This window comes from Cuculus canorus, chromosome 6 (genome assembly GCF_017976375.1).
Source record: "Cuculus canorus isolate bCucCan1 chromosome 6, bCucCan1.pri, whole genome shotgun sequence".
Taxonomy (NCBI): Eukaryota; Metazoa; Chordata; class Aves; order Cuculiformes; family Cuculidae; genus Cuculus; species Cuculus canorus.
Genome location: NC_071406.1, coordinates 378590 through 395320, shown reverse-complemented (window position 1 = coordinate 395320; position 16731 = coordinate 378590). Strand labels below are relative to the sequence as shown.

The 16731-nt window shown below is 44.7% G+C and overlaps 1 protein-coding gene across 7 annotated transcripts in view; it reads left to right on the top strand.

Annotated features, from left to right (window-relative positions):
- Positions 1 to 16731, top strand: part of PKP4 (plakophilin 4) — a 73357-nt gene that overhangs the window by 13472 nt on the left and 43154 nt on the right. For all 7 annotated transcript variants that reach the window (XM_054069309.1, XM_054069306.1, XM_054069303.1 and 4 more), the window contains one exon: positions 9998 to 10131. In XM_054069309.1, coding sequence (XP_053925284.1) covers positions 10003 to 10131 — 129 coding nt within the window. In that variant the 5' untranslated portion in view covers positions 9998 to 10002. Of the gene's footprint in view, positions 1 to 9997; positions 10132 to 16731 lie in introns of those variants that run through there.

Here is a 16731-nt window from a genome sequence, read left to right as displayed (position 1 = left end):
GGATGGATCGTCAGTGCTTCAGAATTCAAGAGGAAACCAGAAGTTTGTGTTGCCATTCCAGTAAATGAAGTGTTTCGCTTTCATGAAGATGTATGTGGGGATAATGAGGTCTGGAGACGCGGCCCGCCCCTGTGAGATGTTGTTAGTGACAGGTGTGGAACAAGTGACCAGCCTCATGTCAGAGCTTTAGCCTATGCCAGATCTACTGCACTTCCTTTAAATGCCTTATGTTTCTCATTCCTGATGAAGATTGAGTAGTGATGGTGCTGGCCTCGGATTCCAAGGAATTTCAGACCGCCTTCCCTGAGCTGAGGGCTGGCTCCCTGGCACAACTCTTGGCCACGGAGACAGTCCTGACCCCTGGAGCATAGGCACACCTCACAGCCTGGTGCAGCACCGTGTAGAGGTGGGTCCTCCTGCAGCAGCAGCAGTGTGACGTGGGATGATCACACTAAGAGGAAGCCTAGGTTGTCCTGAGCTGCATTGTCAACATTGTGTGGCTTTTTGATGTCTGCATTCCGCTCCAGCAGACACGCATGTGTTGTTCAGTTGAATGCTAACATCACTCAGGTCCCTGTGTGTCGCTGTGCTGTTCCCACGACGGAAACTCTCCAGAGCACTAGGGGTTGCTCTGTCAGTTCAGTAAATGCTACCCTTTAAGGTGATGGTAGATGACAAGTTAAGGGACTAGTGGCTTATTCCATGTATCTGACGGAATTGTGGGGCATATCCTTCCTGTGCCTCAGCCAGAGGATGTTGACCAGCAGCAACAGCACCGTACTGGAGTGGGATAAAATGGAACAAGGTGGTGTGTGTGTGTTTACCCTGCCGTATTTGGACATGTTGGTCTGAAGGCTGCATTAATAGCCTTGCTTGGAGGCTATTTTTAAATCATATAAAAACAGATCTTAAGGATGTTCAGTGGAAGGTTTGTTGGGAGTTCCTTGGAGTTAACCGGCAGCGTTGGAGAAACAAGTTACAATGTCTTTTAAAATGTTGTTTGAAGGAACAATTCTATGCAGACCATATAACACAGGCATTTTTAATTATTTATTGTGCTTAAGTTTGACAAAAGTGGGCTATTACACACTACCCTTAAACAAGAGAGGTGCAGGGTGGGTTTTGGAGTGTGGTTTTGCCCCTCCTTTGCTGGAGACATTAACATTTGCTCGGGCATTGGCAGATTTACCTGGCCAGTTATATGGGAAATTAACTGATAGGGAATGCACTCTGTGAGCTTTAAAAGGAAAAGCAAAGAGGTTAACCCCTCTGGTGGACCCTTGCTGAAAAGCCCCAGTTTAAAACGTCTGGATCCGGAGTGGTGCCTCACGAACAGAAAGGCCAGTGATACACTTGGGAGATCCGTGTCCTGCCAATGTCTGTATTGTCCTGCTGTCTGGGTGCCCAAAAGGTAGCTGGTAATGACTCATAGCACCTTGCTCTGGACTGTTTTGTTTCAATAGCACAAATCATAGGTGTTGTAGCAAGTATTTTCTGTTCCCTTGGTACAGTAATAGGGTGTTCCTTGTGAGTTCCTTGCTTTCAAACAGGTCTGGTTTCAGTACCTTACTCTGGCGCAGGATTCAGCCTTTGGCTCGGGGCGCTTCCCTGCCTGGTCTGCACCCTCCTCTCCCTTTTTCCCAATGCTTGGATGGTTTGGTTCAGTGTCGGCTGTCCACAACGGGATATATCTTCAGGAAGCTTGAGTAAGAGATTCTAAAACTGGAAAGAGATGCCTGTAACTACAACTGGTGTGTAGTGTTGTATGAAATAGCAATCCTGCAGGTTCAGGGAGCGCATTCTTTTCTGCTGTTGTCACCCCCGAGTGCATTTCCTGAGCGGCTGTATTGACGTTTCCCTGGACGTGCACGGTGCAAGCAGGAGCAGGCTCTCTCTGTCTGAAGGTGGAAATCCCCTACAACAGTCAGTAATTGCGGTGGGTTGGTAAGACTGAAAATTGTGCAATTTTTCAGCTGCTTGGGGAGGTTTTGCTTTCAATAGCTGTGGTTTAAATCCCTCTTTTTGAGCTTTATGTGGAAGTGCAGTGAAAATAAATGATTAAGTTCATAAGTTTTCTGGTGGTGGAGTTGCTTTTTTGAGTATATCCATATTGTTTGGCACATCTAAATCATAGCAGTGACCATTCATTTTTTTTTAATCTCTGTAGTTATGAAAAGGTCTAAAAACCAAAGTTGTTTTAATTTCGGAGGGGGGAAGAGCACCCCAGTATCTCATTTAGAAGAGACCATGACTTAAAAAATTGATGTAATCGATATTGTCTGATACCTGGCAAGAAGAGAGCAGGAGTTTTGAAATCCTATCCTTGATTATTGCTTCCTTCTGTGCAGTGACTGTAGTATTTCAGCTGTTACCACTTTTCCCCCGAGTCCGTTTCGTATCCAAACACGAACAACTCCTACAGCAAATCTGCCTAGCTTTGGTTGCTCTCTTCTGAATTTTCAGTTGTTCTGACTTGAAACGGGACGCAAAACTGGAACTACTTCTTCAGCTGAGCAGCCTGGGAAAATTGTGCCTTTCAGTGCAGTGGGGAATGGGAAATAATGAGTATTGATAAATGAGGTATCTGTTTTCTTCCCTCTCCCTCTCCCTCCCCCTCTCCCCTCCTCGTCTTGGGGTGCATGCTTTGATTGCAGGCATCCCAGCTCTGTGCTGTCCTCCAGAGAGCTGCTGTAGTGCTGGTTGTGAAGGGGTATAGCGGCCAGGCAGGATGATGCGTGTAGAGGCAGTTGAAGTCAGTGAGTGTGTGGGGTGGATGGACAAGCTTCAGCATCCAGTTTGAGTTGAGATCAGCTGCTTTGGAGCATGGTGCTTGGTTTTGATGGACAACCCCATAGTTCCTGACGCCTGACTGCTGGCCCTACCAGCCCTGCCTGCAGCAGTGCTGGCTTCCTCTGGTTATCTGAGGTAACTGTGTCTGGGCAGTTCCTGCAGCACAACCCCATCTCAGGCCTTATTGCCATGCAAGTGACCTATTAACTGCTGCTTTGATCATAACTGGCTAACGAGTTCCACTGGTTACCTGTTTCCCCACTGTGTTTTCCCCCATGCTGTCTCAGTGTGTGGAAGTGTCAGATGCTCTACGTTCAAGATGTTTCTCCCAGTGCTCTTGTCATAGAGCAAAGTGAGGTAGATTTGATCTACTCTGCTCCTGACAAAACCACGCTGTTCCTTAACGTTTCGAATTCTAGTGCCTACAAGAGCACTGATTACTGGTTTCGGAGTGCTTGATTTTCCCAGCTTAGAACTGGACCTGAATGTAGGGCAGGGAATTAAAAGGTAGAAATAAGACTAATGATGTGACCAGGATTTGTACTTCATTGAAACTGTGGATTTGAGCTTTTCCTGTACATTTGAGTCAGATTCTCAGTTGTTCAGGAATAGAAGCAGGGAAGTTACCTAGATTGCATCTCCAGCTGGTAAACACCAATGCAAAATATTGCCATCTCGTGATGAAACTGTGTGCCTGTAGGAGATTTTACAGGAAGAAGTGGTTTTAGCTGAGAGAAGAAATTCACATCTGGGCATCATCGTGGAGTGCTGCGTAAAGATGCAGTAAGTGCTTCCTCACCACAGGAAGCTTGTGAGTTCTGGTCTGAGTTTCTTCTGGTTTAACTGAGCATCATTCCAAAACCTGAACCTTTTGCTGTCATTCAGTATTTGTTTCAATCTTCATTACCTCAGTACACAGTTTTCTATCCGTCTGCATTTTCTTGTTGCTGTATACTGGATTGTGTGCATCTTGTACTGTGTACTGTGTGCATCTGTTTCAGCGTGTGGTTAAAATTATTGACATTATTTAACATGCCACTGACCTGACTTATTTTCCCTTACAGCGCTTCTGTCTTTTAGCTTCTAGCTCGGAGAACGGAGAAGGAGAGAGCTCCATTTGCTTGAATTGAAAAGCTTGCACGTAGAGCGTTCTTAGCAGCAAACTGGGGGGGTTGTGCAATTCTGGCTCAGAGTAAAATCAAGAGTAAACTGCAGTTTTGCAATTCATGGAACTTGGTTTCAGTAGAAACTTTTGCTATCCATAGCCATGATTATTGGAGAACAGTGGTGTTCCCCAATTTGGCTTTACAGCGCACAAGAATTTGATATTTCTGTAGTGGTCATTTCAGCAGGAGCAGCCATAGGTTGCATTAAAGAACTTCTAAATGTATCCCAAGTGAAAGCAGAAGTGTTAGCATCAGCAGTTTCTAAATTTTGCAAGGGCATAGTTGGATTTTGTCACTGCTAAAGTGGATTTAAGCTGCTGCTCGCTAGTCACTTCCAGAGTGAGAGCTCTCAGAGCAGGGATGAGGACTGCAGTGTCAGAACAAATACACGAGTCTGTTCCAAGGGAAGTTACAGCACTGGTTGAGTCTGCTTAGTTTAAAGGTCAGCTGCGACCTGGGTTTGATAGTGCTGTGTTCCAGACCATCCCGGTGATGCGCCTTACACCACGTCCCTCCACCCCTTGCCCTGGCAGAACGGGGAGCTGGGCAAGTCTATACCTCATCAGTGGTCTTCTCACATTGTGGTTGTAGCCGTTGATTTTTATCATTAGGAAAAGTAGTATTTTTTTCCGATATATTGTGTGACAAAATTGAGATGCCTACTTTTATAAATGCGTATAAAATAAATTTGGGGCTATAATGCTTCTAGTTGAGATCTATCGGCCTATAGTTAGTGTGCATTATGTCTGGCAATGTTGTGTCAGGTAGTACCTCAGTAATGATTTCACAGGGCTAGAAGAAAACTTAGGTGGAAATTGAATACTGCCTGCAGCTACCGTTGATGTCTCCACTTGCCCCTATTCTCAGTTTAACCCGTTTTCTGTTTATAGGAGTTTTCAGGCGAGAGACTGACAAGCCCGCGGTTGGAGCTGCTGCACATGGCAAGCGCTGGGCGGCTGTCCTGCATGGCGGGCATTGACTATGGTTACCCAGCTGTGCAGGGTTTGTCACGTTGTGCTGCGACATTCACTCTAAATGACTTCATACCCTCAATTAATTGAGACTATTCCAACACCAAACTAAGACTTTATCCTTCTGTGAGTGGCTGAATGAGTAAGTGATTATTGTCTTTGTCACCCAGCAGCCGGTGTGGAAAATCTGAAGCCCTCCTGTGACACTGCAGATCCCTCCACCCTCTCAGTTTGCCCGAGGGCGAGACTGGACTTCATCCCCGAGATAAATCTGCTGTTTGTTTGCACACCAGCAGCGCTGGGTTTGCGCTCTATGCACTGCTGAGGCTGCCATGAATGGCAGCGGATTGGGATACACGAGCTGAACAGAGCAGCACGGGCTCGGGAGGGTCCAAAGGGAAGGTTCGGCTCTGGGGGCATCATTGTTGTTTTCCGTGAGGCACAGAATCTTGTTGACTGAAACCACTGCCAACTCTATTGCCAGTTAGCTTATGGTACTTCATATATGTGTGGGGTGTGATTGGCCTCCAGACATCCTTCAGATGACAAAGATTCTTCTTTCTTTAAGGTGAGCTACAAGAGGTGCCTCAGGCCTTGAGGGAGAAGATTGTCAATATGCCTTTATTCAAACTGGTCATGGTTTATACCTGTTTATATCTTCCCTGTTGAATGGTTACTTGGAAAGCTATAAGAATAGTAATCTTGTGAGCATGTTATGACTGGATATTTGCTGATGTAGAATCTTGCCTGCTCACCAGAGTGGAGTTAAAATATGCAGCCATTGGCCAAGAAATAAAATATGCTCTTTTTTACTAGGAGCTGTAACAAAAATAATTTTTAACATTTTACAAAGAAGAGAGGACCAGGTGCCTTTGGAGCCTGCCTGTGTTAGAGGAAGAGAAGAGAGAGGAAAACTGCACCCTGAAGAGAAGAAGGCGTGAGGAGGAGGGCAAGCGTAGCAGTAGCGTAGTTGCCCCCATCTCCCATGTTCCTCGGGCAGCATATCAGTTGTGCATAGTTTTGTTTTGTTACTGAGGGATTCACTCTGCACTATTATGTGGGTGTATTTTATATCCTGTCGTTACAGGAGCCAATTTCTTGCATGTTTTCATCTGATAATATATTTACTTCCCTCGTTTCACCCTTAAGTCCATGTGAACAAAGCTTCTGTGGGGCTGTGTCTGTAAAGAGGAGTGATATCTGAGCAGAACGCTTAGCCTGCGGTGTGATATTTGCAGTGTCTCGGCTTACTGCATCCAGGAATTTTAAAACCTACTTTTATGTAAACATTTGAGCCCCTTTCACAGAATCAATTTGTAATTGATTGCATCATCTTTGCAAGGGGGAGAAGTTGTCGTCTGCTGTCTTTTCATCCAAACACATGACTACAGGCTAGATGCACTACAGAATTTGTCTTGGTTCAGTCTCTTGGCGGCACCAAGCCTGGGAATGGACATTGCTGCCGAGTTTGCAGGTGAGCAGCACTCCGGCCTCGCCGCAGGATGGAGGGAGCTCGCAGGAGCTGCTCGCTCCTGGGAATGTACCTGTGTGCCTGTGGAGCGAAAATCAGATACATTTTAACCACATGTTCATCTCAATGCTGTAGGAGTGCAAAGTCTTTCATGTGCACTGTAGAGGATGAAATAACAAGAATCTTTGACTGAGAGCAGAAGTGCCTTGTTGCTAAAATGTAGATTTATCTGAATAACTTTGTGTGTAATAAATAACTTCAGTGTCCTGGCAAGTTGGTAGGAGCTTATTGGAGCTCTTTACTTTTGTCCTCATGAGTTTCGCTCTGTCGTCCCTGGGTGATTCACTCCTGTTGCTTCAGTTTATCTAGTAGCTAGAGGAATAGAAGGATTTTTAGTGATGAGATATTGCTCACTGTTTTCCTCATGTTTCCTGTGTGAAATAGATCCAGTCTATCCTATGCCAGCTGATGATGTTCCTAAGAATTGTGTTATGTCTTTAGTGCAAGTTACTCTGACTTCAGTTATTGATGTCAGGTCAGCGGTGGGAGGCTTGGGCACAGGGAATACAGGGAAGGAGAAAATCTGGGAGAATCCCCTGTGTAAAGAGGGCAAGAGGAATACGAAGGGAGCTGTGGAAAAGCACTGCTTTCACTGCCGTGCAGGGAACCCAAAAACGTCTAGGTTCCCTGTGGTCTGTGCTACAAGGATTACTCGGTGCTGGCGAAGCTGTCTGGATAGCTCTAGGAAAATCACAGGATGGGCAGCAGAAGGCAGGGAATAGAGACTGATGAGTATGAACAACTAAGGTGTGGTTTCCTACACTCAGTTCAGTGATTTCTCATCTTTCTTCTTTTCAACTGCATAGTCTTGTTCCTTCCTTGCATCAGGGATTGCGTGGCTGCAAGTGCAGCTGATTCAGAAAAATACACCACCACCACCAGAAAAATGCCCAGCTTTGTGTCGGATAAACTGTCTGAACCTGCTTTACTTTGCAGTAGTTTGACCGTTGGGTCAGATACAAAGTGTTGCCCCCTTTGGCATCCTGCGGCCTCACTGCTTGCTCAGAGGACCAGTGGGAACATCAGGATTGGTGAGCTCCTGGAGAAACCAATGACACTGCCCCATTGCCAGTGCTGGGGTGCCAAGGAGCCCACTGCATTCGTACAAGAGGAGAACGTCTGGGAGGTTGTTGGGAGTCTGTGCTTTGTGTGCTGGATGTAGTTGTGGAGTAGGATCCTCTAACAACATGGCTCAAGTGCTTCAGCGTGACTCACTTGCTCAAATCCCTGCAGCTGCCTTTAGAGACAGTCTCTGCCATGTGCTTGCAGGGTGCAAGTGAACTCTGTCTTGGTTTGCCCTGATCTGACTTCCTGCGTAGTTTCATGGAACCACTTGTGAGCCTCCATGGTAGAGAGGATGGAAAAGCCACTGTCTTCAGATTTATTAGAGGGTATTGCAGACTAAAGGCTGCAAATTGAACAGCCCTGCATCTCTTCTGACTGCAGCCCGGGGGCTGCAGGGGGTGGACAGACAGAGAAAGAGGTAGGAACAAAGGCTCCCATTCTGTGTGAGATCCAGCTGGTGCACTGTGACATAGAGGCACACAATACAACTTGCGGGCCTAATTTTTTGAGGGATGAAGTCTGGTTGCTTTTTTCCAATAGGGAACCAGTCGTCCATACCTAAAGGAGGGAGTAATACAACTCAGGAAGTATCCAGCCGGTAAATCCCTGTCTTGCATGGGGAAGAAAAAGGTTTTCTTATTAACTCCTGAGCTTTACTCATCCCCGCTTTAAGGCTGTCACAAATCCTGCATTTGGTATTTCCTGTTCCCGCAAGGTGAATACGAGAATCTGCACTGTCTGTCAGCGTGCCCAGCCCAAGGCATGATGGTGGGGACAGGGCCCTCAGTGGGGCTGGGCCATGCAGAGCATCTCCTGCACCAGGCAGCTGCCCAGCGCGCAGAGCTCTGAGGGAACGAGCACACTTGTTAGTGATAGTGTAAGTGTGTACGTAAGCATTTGTGGGATCAAAGCTGGCAGTTGTCTGATCTTGAAAAGAGATTAGCAAATCAGTAACTTTGCCAAGAAATGTGTTAACTGAAAGAACAACAGTGAAAACAACTGCCTGTGTGGAAGGGCAGAGAGCTTTAATGACACCTCTTAACTCTGAGACAGGTGAACGTTTAACACAGACATCTTCATTAATCATTAATTTGATTGGCTGTCATCTGAGTGTTCTTGTTGGAGACTCGGAGCGGCCGTAAGCCTGAACGGCAGCCGTCCCTCTCACGGTGCATGCACTGCTCTGCACAAAGCCGAACGTTCCCTCTCTTCTGCTTTGCATTCGCCTTCCCTGCCCAGAGCAGCATCAGCGCAGGAGCCCTCTGACAACAGAGCACGGTGCCTGCGCTCGGCCTCTGCGTGCGGGCACCGACACCAAGTCCCAAGAGGGCAAGCGGCCCCGTGGGGTGATTCCGGAAGAGATCCCAGGAGGGTCAGCTCATCTGTTCTTCCAGCCAAATGGGGAACGTGCAGCTTTGTAGCACAGCCCCTGATCCCGCAGACTGCCCTGTGTCTATGGAGGGCGTGTGCTCAGCCTCATCCCAACTTGGCATTTTGAAGGAAGGGATGGAGAAGGGATGGTCCTGTTTAAACCAGGTCGGGACTGAGAAGTCTTGCCGGCCCTCCAGCCTGTTGGCAGCGTAAGTTGCTGCTTGCAGAGTAAAGAGAAAGAAGCTGCTGTTTGTATTTGTCTCCTCTAGGAATATCGAGTGAGTTTGTTCTGGAAATCTAAAATGAAATATCGACTACTTCTAACCCTAGAGCTCACAAGCTCTGTTTGCTTTTATCTGAAGGAAATTAAAGCATGGTACGTGTGCAGAGACTACATCCATACCACCTGCTCGCTGTTTTCAAAGTATTAAACACACTTCATAACTTCTGTAATATTAGTGACTCCTCTAGTGAGACAAATGAATGCCTTTTCCACACGTACTGGGATCGTCAGCATGCTGCCTCCGCAGTGATAAGGCTTGGGATTCTCCACTGCTAATCCTGCCTGTCCTTTCCACACCACCTGTAGCCAAGGGCAATTGGTTTAACTGTAGAGATTTCATTTCCTCTTGTGCAAAATGAACACTAGAAGCATTATTTCCATTAACTTTTTATTACCGTAATTAGTCTCTTCCGTGGGTTGAGCACTCTGCTGTTACTTGTCATTCTTCTGAGCTAAAACCGTGCATGTAAACTTCTGCTGATCCTGGGTGATCTTGGTGTTTAACACTATTTTTCACACATCTTGGATTTTGCCACTTTTGGTAACTACCACAAAACTGTATATTAAACAATCCTTAAACATTGTGCCGCCTGGGTGCTTCTGCCCAGCCTTCGTGTTCTGTATGTAATTCCAAGTCCAGCTGGTGAAGGTGCAGCACGGTAGCAGCAGCATAGGTTGATGTTCATAATACAAAGTTCCCCACTAATTTATTTGGGTTTGGAGAAGAAAGAGATGCAAGAATTTATAATCCTGAAAATGTGAATTTTCTTAAACGTACCTGGCTCAAAATGTAAACTCTTCTAAAACGTTGTTATTGCAGGCAAAATGCCAGCCCCTGAGCAGCCCCCGATGGTGGAGGAGGGGCTGCCACGGACCACGCAGGAGGCTTCCACTGGCCCGGGCATGGAACCAGAGACGACCGCCACTACCATTTTAGCCTCTGTAAAGGAACAGGTACGTGCCACCTCCTCAGCAATGCAGCATGTGCTGTCGAGTCAACCCTTGTCTGTTACTGCATTGCTGGAGAAACCCGTGCTTGTTCCTGCTGTGTTGCCTAGCGTTGGTACAGTTTATTTTGCAGGCCAGAATGTTAAGAGTCTGAGTGTAGAGGGTTTGTTTAATTGTGCTGAACAGAAGCATCGTTATGGTGTTCTGTATCCCTTGGAGTGTATGCACTGTTGTCAATCAGACTTGAAATGTAGGTCTATTGTTTAAAAAAGGGGAAGAAGAGCTAGCATAGATTTGATGCAACATTGAAGACCAGTCTTTGTACCTTATACAAAGCTGTGAACAGTGTTACAGAAATCTGCACAGAAGGTTTTGGTACGATTAATCGTATTTTGTTAAAGAACAGGTGTTAAACTTAGAGTGTGGTTTCAGTTGTCAGCACCAAGGTAGTAATATAGTTTAAATCTATGGTTTATTTATGGACATGTGTCTTGGTGACAGTCTCTGTAGGGAACATAAAATGGTGTTTGAAATCAAGTTTGCCCTTAATTTGTGAAGATCATTCAAGGAGGAAGAAATTGCAGTTTTACAAAAGGACATTCGAACTAAAGTGTTGGATTTGGTTTGTTAAAATAGCACAGAGAAGTTGTAGTTTGGCTTTCGTGTTCAGAACTAGAAATAATAGTAGTTGGCTTAATGCATAAGTTGTAACATCTGAATTTCAGAATAAATCTGCTTCTCTGTCTCTTTCGGAACTTTTTAAATTAATTCAGTATTTGATTCAAGATACTAACTCAAAATGCGAACACAATGTATTAGTTCTCATACGTTGTCCCATGTTAGTATTAGAAAAGGTGAGAATTTCGTTATAGAGTCTTGATATTACCAGATTTGGTACCCACAGAACCATCAGTCTTAAATGAAAAATTTGTGCAGGATAATGAAATTTGGACCCTTGTTTTCATGCCTAAATTAATAGTTTCAAAGGTATTTTAAGATTACAGTAGAAACTCTAATAATTTCTTAGTGATAGTAAAGCTGATATTAAATCTTCTGATGTGGAGGTTATTAATGCCGGAGGCTACCAAGATGCAAGTAATTGCAGTCATCTGAGTTACAGTGATTGAGTCACCTCTCATCGCCCGAGTGAAAAGCTTGCTGTGCCATCTTAACTGATCACAAGAGTCCATGAGAACTCGTTTTCTTGGAATGCATGGCTGGTGATCTTGGGTTGGTCCGTTTTATCCTGCAGTTGACAAAGAACTCGCTCATAATGGCAGCATAACCAATGAGCAGCGCTGCAATAAATGCCGGTGCTGTAGTTGCTGGTGATCCAGCTGATAATCCACTGCCAGGATTACTGTCTGGAATGGCTTTTGTGCAGTTCTGCTCCAACAGGGATCGCTTCAGCTGAGCACGCAGTTCTGCCTGCCGTGTTTGGATCAGGCTGGTATGTGGTGCGTGTAGTAAAAATGTTTTGTTAACATCCCCTTTCCTACCCAAGGGATGTTTTGATCTTAAACTCGGAGAAAAAGAGGTAATGGACTATTTCTTCATTTTACAAGGAGATTGAAACCTCTTCTGCTTTCTATTCATAAGAAGACTGTTAAATATGTGGGCTCTTAAGTCACTCAGGTCTGATGAGGGGGAAAAATAAAACTAAAATTGTGATTAATACTTGTTGAAACACAGACTACAGAGTTGTAGGCTGACTTTGGAAGGCATAGATGCATTGGGAAGGACACAAGGGAGGGAGGTGTGAAAGAATGAAGAGCTGAAGCATTGCTTTCTGGTGTTTCTTCTGTTGATAATGATTATGGACACTGACATGTTCAACACCCTTCCTGTATGGCAGTAAGCCCAGGACAGAATATTTTCCAGTGCAGTTATTTACTTTATTAAGCTCGAACAGAAACTACTCTGCTGTTTGCTCCAGCCTGGTTTCCTTTGCTACGGGAATCTGTTTGCGGTAGGGCTGTGTTTGTGAACTAGAGCTGCCACACCTTAGCTTCGCTGCCTCAGGAACACTTGCTGCAGTGGAAACACCGTTCAGGAAAGCCTTCGTTATTACTTGTCAAATTGTGCAAGACTTTAAGTTAATAAAAACTTTTCAGGTTACTACAGTGGGTTTGAGATAGGTAAATTTATTTAGTGGCTTTAAGCTTTCTACCCTTGTGGCCTAGATACGGTTGTATAAGGAATCACTCTAATTAATCTATGACCCCTACCAGCCACTTTAAATAACCTCTTCATTTGTTTCTTTTCCCTGTGACCCCAAATTAGTTGAAAGTCAAATTTTTACCAAACTGGAGTGTGTCTCCTTGAGGCAAAGTGGTCAGACAGCTGGGTAAATCTCCCTCAGTTATAGTTTAGGATAAAGAAACATTTCAATTCGCTGCTAGTGTTGTAAAAGAAAACATGCAGAACAAGTGCAGTCTGTGAGGGAATTGAGATTACAACAGCTTTGTAGTGCTGCCCAGTGTGTTTTAAGTGAGAGCACATCCCTGCCACCGCTGGCTGGGGCTGGGAGGGCAGCTCTGTTAACGGCTGAGCGGTCCTGCTTGCAGAACCACCAGCGGATGCACTTCTGGATGGCAGTCAAGGGAAGGACGGCCTCTTACTGGTGTGAGCTACATCTCCACGGGAGGAATCCCTTTGGAATGCAAGGAAACCCTAAAGCAAACTGCCCTGGAGCTGAAACATCTTTTGGCCTTTTTTCCTTTTAGTGGACTTGAGGGTGGCTCATGGGGGTTTTTTCTGGGGTTTGATTTGGGGAGGAGGATGTTCCCTGTAGGTTGGGTTTGGTTTTTTCAAAATATGTATTTCACTTTAACATTTTAAAGTTTCAATGCTGTGATATATATAGGAATATCTTAGGGAATGCTGACGTAAGTTTTAAGTAAAACTAAAGGCTTAAAGTATGCATCTGTATTTGAGTGCTGAGGAGGTTTTGGATAGAAGCTTAGTTATCTCTATTAAAAGCAAATTGAGTATTTTCATACTGAAATCAAAACTTGTTAAAAATTGCAGGGGTAACACCATAGGAGTAACTTTTAGGGGGGGGGGGAACAGCTAGTTGGCAGCTACTCCAGACAGGTTTGTGGAGCCACTGCTACTTTATGCGTGCTGGCCCTGCGCTGCTGGACTTGGAATGGATTGCTGCTGAACTGGCAAGGTTAAACGGGATCATTTGGAGTTGTGGGTTTCCTGCTTAGTATGTTAGTTTTCTTTCTCATTGATTGGGCCGAGAGAAGAGGTCTCGCAGGAAGATCCACCCATTGATCCAGCTCTCAAACGTAACGTGAAAATGCTGGGCTTAATCTCCGTGCTAAGAGAGGAGCACTTGCAGCAGTGGCAGGCTTTTTTAGTGTCTTTGTTCTCTTGTCTGTGGTTTGGGCACCCAAAGGCAGACAGTTTTTCCCCTCTTCTATGGCAGACAGGTGACAGCAGAGTAAGAAGGGCTGTTCTGCACACACCCAGTGATCAGTTAGGTGGATGAATCTATATTAGTTCTGAAATGAAGATGGTCCTTTTTGTTACGTGGACTCCAAGCTTTGCATGAGTGAAACAAAACCCTTTGTCAGCATTTCCAAGTGACTGGAGAACTGGTTTCTTCCTGACTCTGACTCTTAATACTATGTCCAGTTGCACAGGTCATTCTTCCCTATTGAATCCCAGAACTTTGAAGTGTAGTGTTTCTGCTCTTCACAAGCATTTTCAGCTTTGGAGAATTGAGTCTGCGAAGTCCACTTCCCAAGGCTTTTATTCCAGGACAAAATACCTACCACTCCTGTTGCAGGTGAAACGGCTGACTCATGTCCTTTACTAAAACTCTGGGTTCTCCTTTATACACGTGAAGGTCTAGAAATATGTTTTTCTTTCAAGCAGTACTATTTTAGGCTTCTCAGGAGAAACTCCTCTTGAAAAAGGGCCTGCCTAGAACTGCAGGTGCCCCTGAAATATCCTGGAGTGTTTTACTTCTTGTAACTCTTTTTTTATTTATTCACTGTTCCTGAACTCTGGTCGCTGGCAGGTGAAACAGTTTGCCTCCCTTCAGCACCAAACAACCGAACCACGTGACAGTTCCCGAAGGAGATGCTGCTCCAATGTAGTCAGCAAGTTACTCAGCTGCCTTTCCTCCTTCCTAGCATTGACTAAGAGCGAGCTTTCTGTGAATTGTTTGAATTTTGATCCCTCCCCAGCTAGAGCAGCACTAAACTGTTCTACCAGACTGGTGAGCAATGTAGGCATGAAAGTACTAAGGGCTTTGCTGGTCTGCTGCTGTTGAATGCAAAGCGAGCGTGGTCAGCCAATAACTGTAGCTGGGTTATTTCGCACCCCATAATCTGTGACTCTCCTTACCCTGTCCAATTTTTAATTTTTCTCATCTATTTTGGAAGATACTGAGATGCTGAAAGCATGCAGAGGCACTTGTGTGCATAAGTAAACTGTAATTTTACAGAAAATTTTAAGTTTGATCTAACATGGTTGGTTAAAAGAGCAGTGGCATTTAGGTTATGAATACAAAACCTGTAGTTTTATAAGGTGATTAAGAAGTCACTGCTGAACAGGTAAATAGCAGTATAGGGCTTGTTTCCCCTTGCTGTATATTGGATAGTTTTGTAAAGTAAAAGCCAGCTGTGGCCGAGCATTGTAGTGTTTGAGTAGAGCTGGCTGGTCCTTTTGATCCAGTATGGCAGCACGTTCTGTAATCTGCATCTATAATTTTGGTGTGTACTTGCAGCGTAGATGTTCTTTTTCAAATGGAAAGGGGCTTATTAATTGTTTTGTTTGACTCCTTTCATGTAATTTTGTCACAAGGCAGCACTATAAAAATCAGTTAATTGTGATTTTTGCCAAGGGCAGCGGCTCCTCTGTGTTGCTGATAGCCGGTGTTGTATGGGAGCATCCTGTTGGAAGAGCGTGCTCTCTGCTGCTTCCAGAGAGGCTGGCTGGAAACCCAAATTCCAGTAGATTCCTGCAGCGAGCAGTGTGCTGTCCAGCGGGTGAATGTGATGGTGGTGGGTAAATGCTCAGTGTGGCGTAGAATGTCCTTCCAAGGAAGCATAAACCATCGCAGTGATCAATGCTCTTGTTTAGAATTGATTAGAACTTAGTTTTCTATAATAACGGTTAAACTAAAAGAAAAAAAGGCTTAGAGCACGAGGTGTTCCAGCTGTAAAGAGGATGGTAAAAATATCCCTCTTGTATATTTGTGCAGATACCCAGTTTAAGCCGGCACTCACTGTTCCAAAGTGTGCGCTTTGGTGCTTCACTGGAGCTCCAGCCTGCACGCACGAGAGCATGGCTTGCACCAGGAAACAGAGCTGGGTTTTTGCTGCTTTCCTTGCACTTGCAGAAATACACTAGATCTTCCCAAGTCAAACATGACTGGATGCTTTTCTTCTCTTATTTCCACTTAGCACAGTTTTTCTGACTCAGTGCTAGCAAGTTTTGCTTTTTAAATGCAGCTTAAATAAATGAAATAAAATCTATTGCTGCATTGTCCATTCATCACGTTCACCTCTTCCATCACAAGAGAAACAGAGTGCAATTCTTTTATTTTAACTGGCTTTGGAATTTTGCAGTGTGGGGAAGAAATAGGGGGGTTTGCTAAATGGGCAATTTGTTACTTCAGATGCTGTGCAACTGCCTGTGCCAATTTTATATCACAGTGTTGGTTTATTTAAGAGGTAAATTGTCTGTATTAAGAACTCTGTTGAGCAGCCCACACAGCAGGCCGGTAGTCTTTTCCGTTCTGACAGTCAAACCAAATTATATGATTTTTCTAGATTGAGCTAACACTCTCACTGTGCAGACCAGACTGCATATGGTTAAATACCTCAAGTTAGAAAGTGAATTACCATTACAAAAAGAAGTCTTCCCTTTTCCTACCATGTTGCTTTCAGTTTAGGTAACTGAAATTAATATAGGTTTAAGAAGTTAAAATATTGTGCCTGGATTTTCAATGGCAATCTTTTCCCACCTCTCTCAAATCCCTGAGCTTCAAGGCAGTTTTGACATCCTTCTTGCCATGAGTGAAGATCGGATCTGAGACCACTGAGGAGCCTGCATGTGCTTAAGGCCATGGGACTCACTGAGATGCATCGCGGGGTCCTGAGGGCATGTGTTGCCCAGCCACTCTGTCGTGTTTCTACAGGATTTGGTGATTTACTGTAAATTTTCCCATCTGGAATGTGAAATAGGAACGTTGCCTAGTGATGCCCTTTGCCTTAGGAACACCTTCCTGCAGGACCACACGTGAGCTGTGATAGAGCAAAGAGCACTCAGGTGAACACGTATCCATTGCGTGCATCCAAAGTTGTTTTCTATAATAGTGCCATTTTCATTAGTGCCTCTGCCTGTAATGGAAAGGCAAATTAATAGACACTGTCTGAATGGAAGCAAATAATGGCCAGCGTATGTTTTCTTTTATTCATCTAATTAAAAGATCGGTGAATAACAGTAGCGACTTGAGTCCTGTGTTCACATCTGTGGTTTGTACCAGTGACGCAGCTATTTAAATATTAGTTTAAAAGTAAGGAATGGGAAGCAGCTTTAAACAGAGGCTAAGTGCTTTATATTGTTCCTGCAAACAAGCAGTGC